The sequence below is a fragment of the Poecilia latipinna genome, unplaced genomic scaffold (assembly GCF_001443285.1).
Source record: "Poecilia latipinna isolate Pla-1442-1.1 unplaced genomic scaffold, P_latipinna-1.0 Scaffold1, whole genome shotgun sequence".
NCBI lineage: Eukaryota > Metazoa > Chordata > Actinopteri > Cyprinodontiformes > Poeciliidae > Poecilia > Poecilia latipinna.
Window position 1 is genome coordinate 1,355,098 of NW_015112617.1, and position 17,533 is coordinate 1,372,630.

The window sequence follows — 17,533 nt, forward strand, 5'->3', positions numbered from 1 at the left end:
AAAGGTTTTTTTTTTAACTCCAAAAAAAAAAAAAACTAATAAAAAAAAAAAAAAAAAAAAAAAAAATTGGTGGTAAAATAAATAAAACTTTTGAGTGGAAACTCACTAGAAAATGGTAATGCTGGGCTTTTACTGGCAGCTAACCTACTTTTTTCATTATATAAACCTTTCTGCATCTGGGTCAGTAGGACCTTTAAAAAAAATAGCCCCCCACAAAAAACACAAACTCCTCTTATTTGAGTTAAACAGCTTTGGGACAACAGACAAAAAGCACATTTAATATCAGAAGTGGATTCTGAATCCCCTCCTGGCGTTGGTAAACCTTTTACTCCAAAACTCTCCCATCGACGGATGAAATGTCACTGATTGGTCATCATTCACAGCCGGGATTATCCCACCGGTTTAGTTTGGAAACGCATCCAAAAAAAGTTTTCTCCAAACTATTCTCATGTCTTCTTTTTCCACAGGTGTGCAACCAGGCTCTCCAGATGCACGGTGGCTACGGTTACCTGAAGGACTACGCGGTGCAGCAGTTTGTGCGGGACATTCGAGTCCATCAGATTCTTGAGGGTGGGCTCCTGTTCTCCTTTTGGCAGCAGCAGATCTCAGTTTTATTTATGGGCTTACATCTTTTATTGTCTCCTGCAGGAACCAACGAGGTGATGAGGATGATTATTTCTCGAAACCTGCTCACAGAGTCGTGATAAATCTGTTCCCACCGCCTCCAAACGGACCACGTAGTTGTGGTCTTGATTTATTGCGACAGTGTGGCCGGTCCTGATCACACTTCTTCCAGTTTTGACAGAAATTATCAGAGAGGTTGGTGTAAATGAGATGTTATTTTTGAGGTGAAGCATCAGATTATTTGCTGCGTTCTGAGCTGTGACAGGGCTCTTAAGGTGGAAATCAAGTTTATCCTCTAATGCAAAGTGCAGCACCTTATCAGGAACTGCACAGGTTTTCATGTATTAAAGTCTACAATCATAGTTCATTAAAACTAAAATATTGGCCACATAAATGTTTTTCTGATTTATCTGCCTAAGTCAAAAAAAAAAAAAACTGTTCCCCTGCTCAGATTTTGCAAAGTAATAGACAGATATAATGGAAGTAGAAGGTCAAGATTTCATTTCCAGAACAATCCTGACACTGCAAAAACACAAAGTACTACCAAGTAGTTTTGTCTTGCAAATATCTTCATACAATTAAAATAAGCCAAAACTAATTTACAAGTAACTCTTCTTCAAGATTTAAGAGCTTGTTCTAAGTCAAATTGATAAGAACAAGTGTTAGTTTTACTGGGAGATTATTTCATTTATAACAAAAGAGAAGTGAAAAAATCCACCAGTGGAACTGATACTTTTTTTCAAATCAGTATGAACAAATTCTTCACTTAAAAAAAGTTACAATAACTTGCAGAGAAGTTACTTGTAAGTTAGTTTTGTCTCATTTAAGGTGTGTTGAGATATTTGCACTTAAAAACTAAACAAAAGTACTTGGTAAGATGTTTTAATTTTATAGTGTAAGTATAAGGGATTTCTTTTTTTTCTGTACTCAAATGCTAAAGTTACTATAATATCACCATTCTATACAAACATCCTGTTTTTACCTCTTGAAATGCTCAATAGAAACATATTTAAGCCTGGAAGACCCGGAGACAGAGAAACATGTTTAAAAACAAAAACAAAAAACGGTTCAACCTTGTAGGTTGTTTTGTAGGTGCACTACATTTTCATCTTTTTATATCAGGTGTAACACTACATACACTTTACAAAAACATCCACTTCTCTCTCATCACTTCATTGAAGGCTGCATTTTCCAAAAAGTCTTGGAATCCACCAAAACCCACCTTTGTGACCTCCTGGATGAACTTTGAGTAGTTTGGTTATGCTGGATACTCCTCTGCTTCGTCCTCCATTTGTGGCTCACTGAAATGTTTTGTAACTCTTTCCACGCTGATAGGTGTTGATGAATTTGTTTTTCTTTTTAACAGAACTTCTTTAGATTGAAGAATGTTTTTTTTTTTTGGCCTACTTCATGTCGTCAGTCAGGTTCTGGCAGTACTCGTGCTTGAGTGTCGGAAATGAAATTGAACACAGATTTCCAAAATGCAGTGGACCACAGATGATGATTTTTAAACGTGAGGCAGAAATGACTTTATCATGTAGGGCGTCGTTGGTCTGGAGGCGTTTGTCTCTTATTACATAATTGTTACATTTCTCTGATGTTAAAATTAGTATGATATGAAACATTTGACAAATACGCCAAAACAAAACAGCTCTATAAGTTGGTAAATATTTCTTCACATGCTGAAAATTATGACTTAAAGTTTATTTTATTTTTATTGTTTTACAATGTGAAGCTGAGGAAAACAAACTGTGAGCAGCCCAGATAGTAGACAAAAGTTTAGGGCTAATTAAACTGAGGGATAAAGGTTTGAAGACATCACTGTCACAGTTTATAAGCTTAGAATGCAAAGTTACTTTCACTAGTTACTGAAAAAATTTTAATTTTATGCCATTACAAAATTAGATGTTTTTAAAATGTTAGTTTGTAAAGAATCAAACGTTTGTCAATAACACATTTTTTTCTGCCTCCATATTTTTGTTCCAAGTGGCCTTCCATGTCCCGTCTGTCATTGTATCTGCATTTTGAGTGTTTTTATCCAGATTTCTGGTCTGGGATCAGCAGTACGGTTGTATTTGCACTCCAAAATAAAACATCTAATCTTCCTCAAAACAAATATTTCGTGCCTGATTCACACTTTGGTCATTTTTTTTTTTTCGTAATGTTCAAAATATAAAACTCACATTAGTTGTCAAACAATCCAGAATATTTTATTTAAAAAATAAAAATAAACGTGAGAAATGACAACTGCATTTTGAATAACACGTGAAACCTTTTAAAGCTGCAGTAGGTAACTTTCATTCAAACTATGTTTTTACATATTTGTTAAAATTGTCACTGTATAATGACAGTATGGTCATAATTCTTGCTCAGAAGAATTAGGATTAAGATACGTCCCTGTGGTTCCACTGCTTGGTCAGAAACAACCAATCAGAGCCAAACAACCAATCAGCCAAACTCTGATTGGTTGTTTCTGACCGGGATCGCTGCATTAACTATTTTTTTATTTATTTGTTCTTTTTTTTACAGATAATTGGTCATATACAATACTGTTATGACAGGGTGATAGTTTTAACAAATATGTACAAAAAACAAACAAAAAAAAAACATACTTTTTAAAAACAAAAGTTACATATTGCAGCTTTCACAGCATCAGCCACATTATTTCCAGCATTTGCAAGAAAACCAGAACCGACTGAACCCGCTGAGCTGTTTTCTTTGTTAAAAACCAAAAAGTCTGCGGTGGCTGATGGAAAATCAAGCACCGTAATTATAAACCATCAACGTTACACTCAACACTTAGTTTACATTCAAGCTACCGTAACAGGCAAAGTATTCTTTAAAAATGAACGCTCGGTACCACACCATGGAATCACTCTGATATTTCTGCAACAGCTTAACACATTTTAATCAAACACAACTTGAGCAAGTTGAGGAAAGCAAAATACTTGCACCTGAACTTTGTTTTTTTTGTTTGTTTTTGTTTTTTTGCTCAGAACTAGCGCCTGGTGAACTCAAGACTAATCCCTACACAGGCAGGGAGAAAGGGACATAAAAATGTCCATTATAAGGTTATTATACAAAGCTTAGAAATGTAGTCAAAACGTTTTAATTTCCCATTAGCTGCGAAACCCTTTAGGATACTTCTCAGTGTTTTTATATCGAGACAAAATGCTAACCAGGCTATCGCAACGGTTGGATTCTATTACGAGGTGTGTAAAAATAAATATATATTTCTCTGTATTGAGCGTGAATGACGCATCCGGAACAAATGCTGCAGAGAGACGAGGAACGCTGCACTGAGTTTGATGCCTTCAACAACCTGAAGGGAAGTTTTTGCAAATAAAGTCCCTCGTTGGACATTTTCTCCTTGGACGACGTGAGGAAATGTTCTGCGCCCCGAGGCGTTCTCTCCATCTGTCCTCTGCCGGCTACACCAGGGAGCCCGCTTGGCTCTGGGCGGGCACCATGACGGCGACGGCCCCCATGCGCGTCAGAGTGGAGGAGCTGATGTGCGGCGACGCGGCAACCGGGCCAGGAACCTGAGGCTGAGGCCCCTCAGTTCTTTTCAGCGGGGTGCCAACCACGGGGGCCCTGGCGATCTGCGGTGGTCCTCCGTTCGCGCTGGGCGGCCTCTTGTGTTTGCGCGCAGGGGTCCCTCCTCCCATGTTGTACCCGGGGAGCCCCTGCAGGCTGCAGGCCGTCCCGGGTCGCAGCTGGTAGGCGTTGATCACCGAGCCCGTGTCCGATGCCGAAATGGGGGAGTACGGGTACGGGAATTTGGGCTGGTGGAGGTCCTGCGAGCGGGGGCTGGTGGCTATGGAGGACAGGGTGCCGTTTTTCGACACGATGTCAGAGCCGGTGTTGCTCTTGGCCCACGACACTCGCTTTGGCGCCTGAGCGTCCTCCCTGTGTTAGAGAGAGACAGGAAAACATTCAAGAGGCCGAGTTTTTTTTTGTTTTTTTTTTTTTTCCACAGACTGTCTGTCTCATATCATACCGTCAGGACTGTGACAGTTTTAAGAAATGTGTAAAAACAAAAAGCTTTTAATATATATTGCCTGCTGCAGCTTTAATCCAGCATTTTGTATTCTATTCCAGGTTTCTCCCAGAAAATTTGCTAAGCCCGGTGGTTGGGCACTAGGGGAGTCATTCATCCAGCGGCCCGTCGTGTTTTTGAGTTAAAAAAATGTTTAAAATTGACAGGAAATTTTAAAATATCACCTTATAATTAATTATGTGTTATTAAAAGATTGGAAGATTAATACCTGAACAACAACTATATAGTCTTAAAAAATGCAAACATTTTAGAAAGACTTAAAAAAATAAGCCAATCTTAGCCTGGTGGCCCACCAGGCTTATAATACACTGAGGGAAACCTTGCTATTACTGTTTTGCTGCCTTGTTGTACGAGAATGAACAAAAATAAAACCAACATTCAGTCTCCCTTTAGGCTATACCTTCGGTTTATGATTCTATTTAACAAATCTGCGACAATTTCGATTCCCTAGTGTAGATGATAAAGCGATCATAGTCAAACCCTCACTTGATCTCGTTGGCCATCTCCTCCTCTGTGTCCTGCTTCCTCTTCAGTATGAATATGAGGATGAGCACCATGGCGACCAGCCCCACCACGGACCCCAGAGTCGCTGCAGCAATCATTCCACCGTTGGAAGCTGTGGTGGGGAAAATAAAAAAACAAAAACCACAAGCAGCATTTAGACTCGGCGTTGCAGCTGTGGCGTGTGATGGAGCACCAGCAGATTCTCTGAGGGGGGGAGGAAGAGCGAGGGTACGTACAGGTGATGACCTCCAGGTTAATGGAGCAGCTGTCGGAGCCGGCCGTGTTGCTGGCTCGGCAGATGTACTTCCCCGACATGCCTTTGGTGAGGTTGCTCAGCCGGAGGGTGCCGTGCCTCTCGTCTGCAACACAACCGCACGGTTAGAGACAGACGCGTATTCAGGAACATTACTGTGAACGTTGAGACAAGTCAGGAGACTGTGGAGGAGAGCAGTGAGTGACTAGAGGGCAAAACCGCACAAGCTAATTTGTGGCTGCAGCAAACACAGTCAGCTTTTTATAAGTAGTGTTTACTTTCAGTGCAAGTACAGCTTCTCTGTTCGTCCAGAGATGTTTGTGATGAGCCGGTGTTATCTATTTTCCAGCACAACCAAGTATCTATGTTGCCTTTAGTTGCTATGGCTCTGTATATGAAACATAACTTAAAATAAATTTGACTGCGCAGTTTGACACTTTGACAGTGGGTCTCTGTCTCTTTAAAAAGCTCCTGCTCTTTCCGACACTTCCTTCAGCACGTCATCATGATGTTTGTCATTATGCAGTTTCCAACCATTCTTAGGAACGTTGGATTGAGAAGTAGTTTGCATTTTATGCCCAGAAGATACGCAGTTCCTCCAGGCGTTCCTCCAACTGCTAATTGCAGCTGCCACTAGTCTGGAGGAGCCAGGGTTAGGCACCCACAAATGGTTCCCATGGGAGAGTCAAGGATTCTTCAGACATGCATGAAAGAATCAAAGCACAAAACACTCCAGGTGTGTTTTTGATGAGGGAATAGCAGCGCAACATGATATAAAGCTCAAAAAAGTCAATTTCACATAACAATCCTTTTTTTAAGGAGCATTTTCAAAAAGAAGTCAACTCTGTAGAGGCTGCAGAGGTCGACAGTCATACGGCAACACGAAGGAACATTTCAGGATTCTTTAACAAAAATCTTAAAAGTGTGGCATGCATTTGCATTCACCATCTCTTCCTGTTACCCTCCTACATAAAACTGAGTCCAATCATCAAACACCAAATCAGCATGTTTTCTAAAACTTCTTGCTGATCATTGTAATTTGTTTGTTGCTCTTCAGGGACTTAGACTTTGCATATTGTTAATATATATTTAGTAAATAAAAAGGACTCCAGCTGTCCAAGCCAGTGCTCACAGTGGATCTATGTGCTTAGTGACTGATGAGTTGTGTTATGATGAAGAAAGGTGACTGTAAAATTTGGGTTGCAAATTTGCAAATTTCAGCAATATTACAAATAATTAAATTTGTTCCTGATATCATGCAGCCCAGCAAATGACAGTAGCTGTCATTATTAGAGAATGTGTCCCGTTTTGTTTGTTTTTTTTCTGCTGCCCTTGCTTGGTTAAGATCACGTTTGCATTTACGCAGGTCTATTGGTCGGCAGCTCCAGGCATTTTAATAATTTCTCAGACAGAAGTTACGACATATCGGTGAGTATGTTTGCATCTGTTACACAATCTGTTCCTCTTTGCACATCTGGTTTTAAAATTGTAAGCTACAAACACGGGCTGCAGAAAAAAAAACAAACAAGCCTCTAGAGGGACTTTCCACTTCAAATCCCCTGAAATCCGATCTTCCACATCATACTGCAGCATGTCTTCATCCAATGTGGGTTTATTTGTAGCAATATTAAAGAGATGACACCCCCTGGAACCAGTTCATAACTGCTTGCAGTTCTAGCTTTTCTTTTACGTTCCGTTGCAAACTCACCCTTGTTTATTTTATATATGCAGTCACAGAAATGTCAATTTAAAACTGCACATATGTACACCTCTAAAGCCTTGTTTGTTGTTTATAGGTTCTAAAATTTTGGTGCAAAAAAAAAAAAAACTGGCTAAAAATTAATCTATTAGTTGCATGTTTGTGTTTGTTGTGTTCTGTCAACTTTAAAAGTTATGTGAATGCAAAAACACAAAGATTAAAATATTTGAACATTTTTTTGAACTTGAAATTTGCACATCACAAATTTCTTTTATGCTCACTTTTAAGAAAAAAAAAACAGTTGTGTGATTGTTCTTAGTCTTCTTTCTCATTCAACACAGCAAAATGAGGAAAAAAAAAGAAATAACAGGAGAATTTTTCTTCTTTTCACTTGCCTTTCAAATCTTGTTTGCTGCACAAGTGAAAAGGATGGGTTTATATATATATATGTATATATGTATATATGTATATATGTATATATATATGTATATATATATATATATATATATATATACACACATACATATTAACAGAATACCACAATTGATCAGATTTTGCACTAAATATTTTTTCACACCCCCTTCAGCAAAAAAAAATGTCCCTCAAAAAGACAAAAATACTTATTTTTTTTACTTGCAGATGACTTTTAAAGTCAAGAGAAAAAGAAAATGTAATTTTGAAAATGGGTTCTCAAAAACATAAACAAACAAGTGTTCTTCGTCTAAGCCAAAAGACCCACCCCGTTAGTGTCTCATTCACGGAGCAAACAGATCATCTTTTCACTGTTTCCTGCCTCTCTTGTCAAGGACATGACAAAATCCAAGCGAATCCCAAATAGAAACAGCTGTGCATGTGTCCCCTGCATCAGGCTCGGTTGGATTATCTCATGCCTCCATCTTGAAAATCAGCTGCAAAGAAATGAACCCGATGCTGCCAGATTAGCAATACGTCAGCTGACTCAGAGCCTGGAGCGAGTTCAAGACGATCGGACCCCCTCGTGCACGCGGGGGGGGGGCAATCTACTTCACATTGAGATGAGAATCCCTGCCATCACTGCGATTCACAGCCACAGTCAATGGAAGTGAATGGTAAGGTAAGGTAATTTTATTTATATAGCACATTTTCAGCAACAAGGCAATTCAAAATACTGTGTAACTCTTAATATACCTGGAAACAACTGGAGCACACCAGTGGGGTTTATCCAGCACAACATGAAAACACAAGATGGATTAGCATGTTTGCTAATTTGTGACTTAATCCTTTCCAGTGTTTGGGGATTGTGGGATTTTTCAACTCTGCAGCTTGTGGGAGAAACATAATTTTAGTGGGTTTTATCAGGTGACAAAATCAAGATATCTTTGGAGAAGAGAGGAAGTTTTTTAAAAGGTGGAGCAAATCAGTCCCAAACAGTGGCCAGTCCACCTCCATGCTGCATTTTTCTTTTATTGTCATTTTCTTCCTAAGTGAGCAATGGCTTTCTTCTGCACAATTGGATAACATCTGCACAATTTAGGGATTCTGGAGACTTCTTTTATCGTCTTGAGGTCTGCTGTTTGGGGTGAAGCTGCTTGAACAACCAGACCTGGGCCTGGTTCTTGGCAGCTGTTCAGAGTGCCGTTTCTCAAACCTGGGCCTTGATTGATTGATTTGTTTCACATCTGATATTGCACTGTGTCAAACGAACCAACCTTTTTGAAAAACCTGTTCCCCTCCTCGTCTGTGGTGGCGCTGCAACAGTAACTACTGTAGGAAATGACACAAACACCACTGAAGAAGACAGAAAGTGCAACTTGCTTCTTCATGAAATGTAAAAAAAAAAAATATAGAAAGAAGTAAATTCAGATTTTGTGGTTGAAGGATTCCTCTTTTGTCTTCTGTAAGAGACAACTAGCCATTTTTCACGCTAACGCTAGACTCTTGCATTGTATTTACCCAGAATGCCCTGTGCTACATTTCACTTCCTGCTTTCGGAGTGGGCCCAGGCGTTCACAAATGTATTCAAACCGCACCAGAGTTCACACTGATCTAACAGAGACCCAGGTTTTAGGCAGACCAGACTTAACTCTTTCGACCTGACTTTCTAGAAATGAACTAGAGTTTAGTAAAAACGGACTAAATGGGCCTGGTGTGAATGCGCCCTACCAGTCATGTACTTATGGCGTGCAGCCAATATGGGCTTTAATACACTTCACATCCAAAACACACAAAACAAGATGGCCACACACAAATCACATGCTCCACAGAAATACCGCTACATTTTTTTAAATTCACTGGATAAAGCACTTATTCTCTTCTTTCCCAAGCTTTACGGACAAAAGCAGAACATGAAAAAGTTCCCAATCATACATCCAACTTCAGATAACCAAGATACATCTGCATTACTTCTATTTGTTAATATAAAGACCAATTTAACTGAGAATACAGAGGACAGTAAAGGAGTACAAGAAATCACCCACAACAACAAAACAAACATTGTGCAGACAGTTTTGAGTGTTAATAGTGAACCTAAACTGGCCTGTCACGGCTCAAAAGCTAACATGTCAGGAAAACAATATAAGAGACAGACTTTGAGGCAACTTATTGATGGCATGCTGTGTCAGATTGGGAAGAGATGGAGCTTGTAATGGAACTGGATCCATACGACTCTGACTGAAGAGTGAGGTGATGGTTACTAGAGCACATGCAGCTCGAATCAAACTGAGAATCTTTTGGATTCTCTTCGTATTTGAGTATTTTGTGTGAAAATACAAAATATAATAGGCACTCCACATGTAAATATGCTCTACTGCAAAAGCAACAGAATCTAACAAGACATGCATGGTGTAAAGATTTAAAGGACTATTGTCACCCTTTTTAAGCAAATAAGAATAACGGCACAACTTCAAATTTGGTTTCTGAATATTTTCAAGTCAATTGGGGGGAAAAAAATTAATGCCCTATTTTTTTTTATTTTATGGGTTGTTTCTTCCCTTTAAATCTTTTTCTGACGTTCCAACAAATGGCAGGTACAGGCGAGAAAATACAACTCCTCAGAAAGGGGAGGATTATTATTTTTTTTATTTATTTACTTTTTAGGTGGACGGTGGGAGGGAGAATGTATGATTGAAAAGCCTTACCCATGAACCCAAGGACAAGCATGGGCTGGGGGCAGGCTCTCCATTCTGGGATTTTATGTAGGAGGAAAGATGGTAAACACAGAGAGAGAAAGAGCGAGCGTGAATGAGACGATGACGATGAGGAAGAAGTGGAGCAAACTGATAGGAAGGAGGGAGGGGGCGATCAAGCAACCTATAGATTTCAGCAGGAAATCATGAATATGAAAGAGTCAACAGACAGAGAAAGAGAGAGAATGCTGGGGGGAAAAAAAGCAGTGACGGCAGAGCAATTTCAGACCCAGACAAGTTAGCATCAGCACATCGGATAAAGTTGAGCGTTGACAATGTGATGCGTCTGCGCGGACAGCCCGCTAAAACCTGAGTTAATGGACAATCAGAGGGAGTAGTTTTCCTCTTACGAGTCTGGGGACTTTTCAGCAATAAAGAGATGAAGGCCGAGGGATCAAAAAGCAGTTAAGTCAATACGCAATCAATCATTCTTAGTCCCGTTGTTCGGAAACAGATGGCATTTGTCTCTGCAGCAGCGTCTGAAAAGAAGCGTCCATAAAATCTGTGAAATAATGCATGTGGCATGCAAAGAGAAGGGATAACTGTGCGCTTCCATCTGCAAAAAAAAAAAAAAAAAGAAAAAAAAAGAGGATTTCACGCCGCAGCGCGCTGTGGAAAATCAAGAAAGTGTCCCTGAGGTATATCTTATCTCTACAGGACTTGATTCCTTTGTGTAAAACGTGAGAAGATTTTAAGCATTTAAGCTAACGCTTTGGTTAAGCATCAGTAAAACTTTAACAAACTGTCTTTAAGAAAGATAAAGTCGGTACTAAGGACTGTTTTCAAGGTAATTGGCTCAACAGAACAGCGCCTCTTTTGGTGTTTCTGTAATATGATTAGACATCCAGTACAGAGTGAAGAAAAAGTAACATCCTGCTTCCATGTGTCTGCTGGGAGAGACATGAGATTTTAATTATTTTGCAGCTGATTCTGTACATGATTTATGAAAAATAGTAATGCCTGCCACAAATGGCATGCCGTTAATATTTCAGAGACCTCAGAGGATTTCTCCAATCATTTTTCCCCGTTCTGCTTACATCTTATTAATGTGAGTCAACCTTCCTTCATTGCAAAGCCTGAACTCAGACTGAAAAGACGTTGAAATAGCTTCTGTTGTGCCAAACAAAGGAACAGAAGGTGTGTGGAAATAGTAAGAATGTGACAAATTGGCAAAATACTGTCTTTATTAGTCAGTATGTGCAGTGTGAAATTGTGTCTTTTGAATATAATTATGTTAAAAGTAACTCAGTTCTTTGTCATGCCCGCCCTCCAAAGAACTGCTTCCCAACGAGGACTAGCATCGGTTTTAGGTGTCAGGTTGTCAACGTTCTGCTAAATCGTCAATGCAGGAGTGAGATGTAAAAAAAAAGGAACGCAGGGCTTTGCTACTAAAGAGGTCAGCTATGCTAGCTTGACTTTGACACTTTAAGATGTAGATGTGCTGAAGAACTCAGTGTGTTCTGGTTCAGTTTAATTTAAAAAAATGGCGACTCACACACTGTCTGACAAATCATCAGTAGAGCAGGTGTTTAAATTAGCTAATCAACCTCAGCTATGTTCAGACGATCGCTTATTAATAATCGCAAAATAAACGTCAAGCCTGAAAACAAAACTTTAACATATTCAATGTTCTGTTCTTTGAGTGGGAAATGTTTGCATGTTATTTTTTAGGTGTTGTCCACCCGACACACCGATGGAGCTGTTGTCAGTCAGTTGCTATGGCTACAGCTCCGTGTGTAGCATAGCTGACACAGAGAGCGAGAAACAGGAAAAAAACGAGCAGTTTTGAGCTGTTCAATGGTTTTTCTGTGTTATTTTCTCTTTGCTGCGGCGTACCGCACTAAATGAATAATACCCACATCTCTAGGTTTCATTTTGCTAACAGAGTTGTTGGACTGCGCGCTTTGGATGGAGAGTGAAAGAAGAGTCTTTTTGCCCTCCGAAATTTCCTGATGTAAACAACAACATGCAGCGTGTCTACATGGTCTGGGCTGAGCTACAGAAAGTCTGAAATCCTGTTAAGGAAGACAGTTTTTACTGTTTAGTCCTGATTATTTCAAACGTAGGTGCACAAAGTGTTTGAGTCGACTTCCATTCAGACGTACTCACTTTGCATTGGGGAGAAAAAGACCTCGGACGTGGGCGCGGCCTTGGTCCACTTGTAGTGAGGGGCGGGTTTTCCCTGGCTGGACTTGCAGCTCAGAGTCACGTTGCCATTCACCACCGGGTTCCCCGTCATGCTGCAGAGGGGCGGCGAGGGCGGGACTGGACACAGACATATGCGGTTGTTACGGCATATTAACACATGTTAGATGAGAAAATACATCCGTGACCCTTTCCTGAACATGCACATTTGTTTTAATCCACTGCGGGTGATGTAGAGATTTCTTAGGGCACTGGCCAGATTGCATAAAAATAAGTAGATATTAGATCCCCCTCCCCGTCCTCCCGCCTCTCGCTCTTGTTTCTATCTGCTTCTGGAAGATGACATAATTTTCTCAGAGCTTACCGAATCCCTTAACAGCAGATGAGTTTGGTTTCTTATGTTTTCCTTTAGCGGACTGCCTCAATCCAAAATCCCTCAAAATGTGCTTGCTTGCCCTGAAGTTGTAAAGATTCCACATATTCGAGCGTTGTCAAAGGTTTCGTTACCTTTGACGTTAAGCCGCAGCTCTCCGGAAATGCCGCGCCCTCCGGGGACGATGACGTGGCAGAAGTAGAGGCCCGAGTCGCTCTCCTGCGTGTTGTTGATGTAGATGGAGAGGTTGGCGGAGGGCATGGTCACGCTGAAGCCCACTCTCTTGGTGAACTCGTTTTGTCCGTGCCCAACTTTACCTGAACTAAAGTTAATCACCTGCGCAGAGAGAGAGGAGATCGGTATTGGGATGTTAATTATTGTTGGAAAAAAGGAAACGCTTGTTCGCGTGGAAGAGCGATCTTCTCCACTTTTTTGCAGCTGTTCTGCTCCAATCTTTTTCTGGATTTCTGCATCAGATTCACAAAGCAGATTGCACAAATGTACGAAGGAGCAACCCTGCCTCTCAAGTCCAACAGTGGGCAGCAATTTGCACCTGTTTTTGTATCTGGTTGCAGTAAATGCAGAAGTAACACAAAAAAAAACATGTCTTACAAAGTTACAAAGCTGTTTCTAGATAAATAAGTGACGTTGCAGATATTTTGTGTTAAGAACAAAAGACTGAAAAAATCAATCCAACGGTATAATATTGCATATTCTTTATATAAATATACAACAATGGTAATAAATTGTGTATAATCTCAGAAAAAAAAATCTCGCTGAGAGCTAGATTTAATCATTTAGACCATGTTTATTGACATAGGAGTGTAAATATTACATTACAATCTAAAAGTTCTTTAATGTAATATTTATATATTTATTCTGCAGCAAAATGATTATAAAGATGATTCAGGAAATGTATTTGAACGTAGAAACTGGAGGATATGAAGCAGCTCTAGCCTTAGTAAATGCCACACAGCTTCCTGTGGCTGTGATTTACACAGACAAACAAGGCTGCGATCTTCCCAAAAAGTAGGAACAGACATGTACAAACTCAGGTTTGTAACAAAAAAACAGTTAAATGTTTTGTTACAATTGCACAGTTTTTTAATACCTTACAAAATCAGTGATCCTCTTTGAACTCTTCCACCTGATGCTGCCGCTTTGTGTTGCTCTATTATACAGGATCCCCAATAAATAAACTAAAAACGTGCAAAATTTCAAAGGCCATGAACTTTATGTATTCCTGTAAAGCACACCGCCGGCGGCAGCCCGGCAAAGAAGTGCAGATTAACAACAGAAGCGGACATCCTGACATGAAGATAATCCTGATGCCTGCAGATGGAGGATGTTGAAATTTAGGCTGATTTTCCGTCTGAGATAAGCTCACAGGCATCACACGCTGAAATTGTTTAGATTATGTTAATCGCGTGCGCAGCTATGCGTCTGCATCTGCAGGACGGAAGTGCGCAGCAGCAAGAGAGAAGGTGTCGATATGGACATTTATCCTTAGTTCCCGCCTTTAACTGTGAATTATCATTAGCTGTAAAGTTAGATATTATCCTGAGCTCTGCAGATCAGGAACAAAAGTGGCATTCTCCTGCAACATAAAAATAATCCATGTTTTGTTGGCCTTTGATTTAAAGGTGAGCGGACGTCAGGCGCTAAAAAAAAAAAGAGCACATTGATAATAACTGTATCCTAACAAAACTATTAGGTTGTATTTTCATCCTGGGATTTTAAGTTCAATGAACTCTGCTGTAGTTCTCAAGAGGATCAGCCAGAAAAATGCATCAGTTTATGGTAATTCTTTAATAGTGACTGTTCATTTTGTACCAGCAGAGGTTTGAACAGGGTCATGGGACATATGAGGGCGGCGGCAGGTTTACAAATCCACAACGCAGCTCGAAAAACGCTGGAAACACCCAGAGGGAAAAAGGTCACAATGGAATTTATTGACGCAAAAAAACTCAGAATCTAACTTTGGAGATTAAACTCTCTGTCAGGACTGATTTACATCTAAACAAGTTTTTTGTCAATGCTTTTGAAATGTAAACTTGAAATAAAGTAAATGCTTCCACGCAAATTTGTGACTTAAATTTCGGAGGAAATTTCAAAACAAAAGTATGTTGTTTTTTTTCCTCCAAAATCTCTTTCTCTTTCTTACTATTTATTCAATGTCACATGCTGTTCTTATTTTGTTTTCTTTAATTATGTAAAGCACCTTGAAATGCCTTGCTGCTGAAATGTGCTATACAAATAAAATTTGATTGATTGATATTTTCCTCAAATTCGATCCTTTAAAGCCACGTTTCAAACTCCTAACACTAGATCTAAGACAGCTACAACTGTGTACAACTGAACAAAATGTGTATTTTGTAATCAAGACATTTATTTTAGAGTAGATGCTCCCACTTTCCCAGCATTATGCTTCTCACCTGCTTGGACTCATTCCCTGTAAAGTGCCAAATGACGGTGTTTTGGGAGATGTCGGAGCTGGGGCTGTACCAGGCCTGTAACACCACCATCTGGCCCTTCACCACCTCCATCTCTCTGCTGGGCATCTCCACCTTCCGGGTGTCACCTGGGCAAACAACACAGGATCGTACATGGGGTTAATAAGGTGTTAATTGTGCAGGTCTAAGAGGCAAAGATGTTTTTAATCACTGTGCTTCGCTTCATAATGTCACAATAATAAATCAAATTCTTTTTTCTGGAATATTTTACATCATTTTCCTGTGATTTGAGTAAATTTTAAAAATGCCTGGTTTGGTTTTGCAAACACAAAACCTTTGAAGATAAATAATAATAAACTCCACTGGACAATTCTTTGTTTTTCTTTCCACATCTAAAAACCACTTCACATTTTAGTATTTTTCTTAATTATTAGCCTCATAATTTTTAGAATTATTATATTTCCATTAATTTTCTTCTTATTGATATTGCTTTGGAAACCTGTGATAACTGGCATGACTAACTCACAAGAAAGCAGGATGAATGATTTCAGAGTCTACAACATTTATACTCAGGTATCACAACTAAAGAAAGTCAATCATGGAACACACTAATCACAGGAAATCAAACACACTTAAAATTTGATGTATCTTATGCCTAAACATAAGTAATTAGCGCTAACTAGCTGCAGCTAGCAATGAGTCACTCAACACCTGCTCACCCCCACTTGTTGCTGTGCGCTGCTGGCAAGCCAGCTGAATGAAGGTCAGTTAACTTTTTCTTCACTGACAAAAAATGACAAATAAAGCTGTTTGGAATATAATAAAAACACCAAAATTCAGAAACTAAGAGGACTCCACTTTTCACTCACATTAAGCTAACGCTGTTTTAACGTGTTGTGCTCCTAGCATGTCTGTCGAGCAGCAGAGTGCAGGCAGGCTACTTACAAAGATAAATCAGCTTTTTAATCAACTATCGGCTTGTTGTTAAGCGCATTTAGGCTACTTGAAAAGTGCTTTTAAACATTTTATCTATAGACATATTTACAATCATGAAAAAAAGATAATTATGTAAAATTTAATAAAGGGAATCTGTACAGTGTCTCCACAGCTTTGAATGGTATAGAGGCCATAATAATTGATTGAGTTCAACAAGCATTTATAATTTCACCAAAGTCTAGGTATTGGCATCAAAATAACAATTATGCTATTATACAAAAAAACAACCATAGATATTCTGCTTGTCATGTTATTTTTGTCAAAATGGGAATAATTAATGCATTTCTGCATTAATTAAAACCAATTAGACCCCTTTATATGTTCTTCCTCTTTATTTTTTGTGTAATGATTGTAAAACTATGGTAAAGTGAAAGTTGCATCCAAGCAAAATGTCATGAAATAATTTTACATGAAATCGATGAGTATGCTATCTTGTGCGTAAAATGAATCTTAAACCAACTTTATTTTTTGATTAATATGGGTGAAACGCACATACAAACAATGGAAGTATAAAATAAAGTTTGAATGAGGAAATGATTTAATTAGTGAATAAGTTCATAAAATCATCAACATATGTAAAATTTTACAAAATGACAAAAAAAAAAAAAACAAGAACTGCACATATATCCCAGATGAACAGATGTTTTTAGAAAAAGCTCATTTAACTCAATTAAAATCTGAAAAGGACAATCTCACATGAACACCTGTTACAGAAAGAAGGAAACGAGTCAATAAGTTTGCGTGACCGGCAAACAAAACTGACAAAATAATGCTGAAAGTTTGAAAGAGAAAAAGATGTGAGAGGAAACTTTCAGACTCACAAGGTGCCCAGTCACCAGAACCCGACAGCTGAAGCTGGATCAGCTGATCCCAGCAGCCGATTTCTATCTGCGTCTCCAGTTTGAAGCTTTATTCAGAAACTACAACGAAAAAGTGAAAGCAGAGCTCCAGCTGCCCCTAAAAGCCCTCCGGCTGCCGAGAGGAAAACGGAGAAATGTGTGCCTCATGTGCTCAGACGGGATCATGGGCGAACAAGAGATGAAAAGAGAGCGAGCGGACCAGACCGCCTGCTGAGATGGACACATCTGCCCAGCTGGACACGCCTTCTTTCTTTTTCAGAATGAGAAGAGACGAGAGAACTGCGGGTGGAGGCTCGCAGGTGGAAAGTACAAATGTTGTTTGGGTAACAAAACGTAAGAACAAAAAACCAGGTTGAACCATTTTCTAATATAGATATAGTTTTTGGGGAGATTTCGTATTTT

General features: G+C 39.4%; 2 protein-coding genes across 3 annotated transcripts in view; one reads left to right on the plus strand and one right to left on the minus strand.

Annotated features, from left to right (window-relative positions):
- Positions 1-1,044, plus strand: part of acad8 (acyl-CoA dehydrogenase family, member 8) — an 8,779-nt gene extending 7,735 nt beyond the window's left edge. The window contains exons 10-11 of the mRNA XM_015038742.1: positions 468-570; positions 649-1,044. Coding sequence (XP_014894228.1) covers positions 468-570; positions 649-704 — 159 coding nt within the window. The 3' untranslated portion in view covers positions 705-1,044. The remainder of the gene's footprint in view (positions 1-467; positions 571-648) is intronic.
- A 1,764-nt stretch (positions 1,045-2,808) lies between these two features.
- Positions 2,809-17,266, minus strand: esamb (endothelial cell adhesion molecule b). Of its 2 annotated transcripts, XM_015038858.1 has the most exons (8): positions 17,093-17,266; positions 15,258-15,403; positions 12,957-13,158; positions 12,414-12,569; positions 10,257-10,301; positions 5,425-5,547; positions 5,171-5,300; positions 2,809-4,533 (listed from the first exon to the last, which is right to left on the minus strand). In XM_015038858.1, the coding sequence occupies exons 2-8, from the start codon at positions 15,381-15,383 to the stop codon at positions 4,056-4,058; spliced, it is 1,260 nt and encodes a 419-aa protein (XP_014894344.1). In that variant the 5' UTR covers positions 15,384-15,403; positions 17,093-17,266; the 3' UTR covers positions 2,809-4,055. The 2 variants fall into 2 exon arrangements, with proteins under 2 accessions (XP_014894344.1, XP_014894431.1); XM_015038945.1 differs by lacking the exon at positions 10,257-10,301 and having other exon boundaries at positions 17,093-17,265.
- Between the last annotated feature and the right edge of the window lie 267 nt (positions 17,267-17,533).

What these genes read in the sequence shown, in the direction of transcription:
- esamb (XM_015038858.1), bottom strand. Translation starts at nt 15,383, where the DNA reads ATGCCCAGCAGAGAGATGGAGGTGGTGAAGGGCCAGATGGTGGTGTTA. An exon ending in CAGGGAATGAGTCCAAGCAG is followed by an intron (nt 13,159 to 15,257) that starts GTGAGAAGCATA and finishes CTCTCTGCGCAG; the next exon opens with GTGATTAACTTTAGTTCAGG. An exon ending in CTTTTTCTCCCCAATGCAAA is followed by an intron (nt 10,302 to 12,413) that starts GTGAGTACGTCT and finishes ATAAAATCCCAG; the next exon opens with AATGGAGAGCCTGCCCCCAG.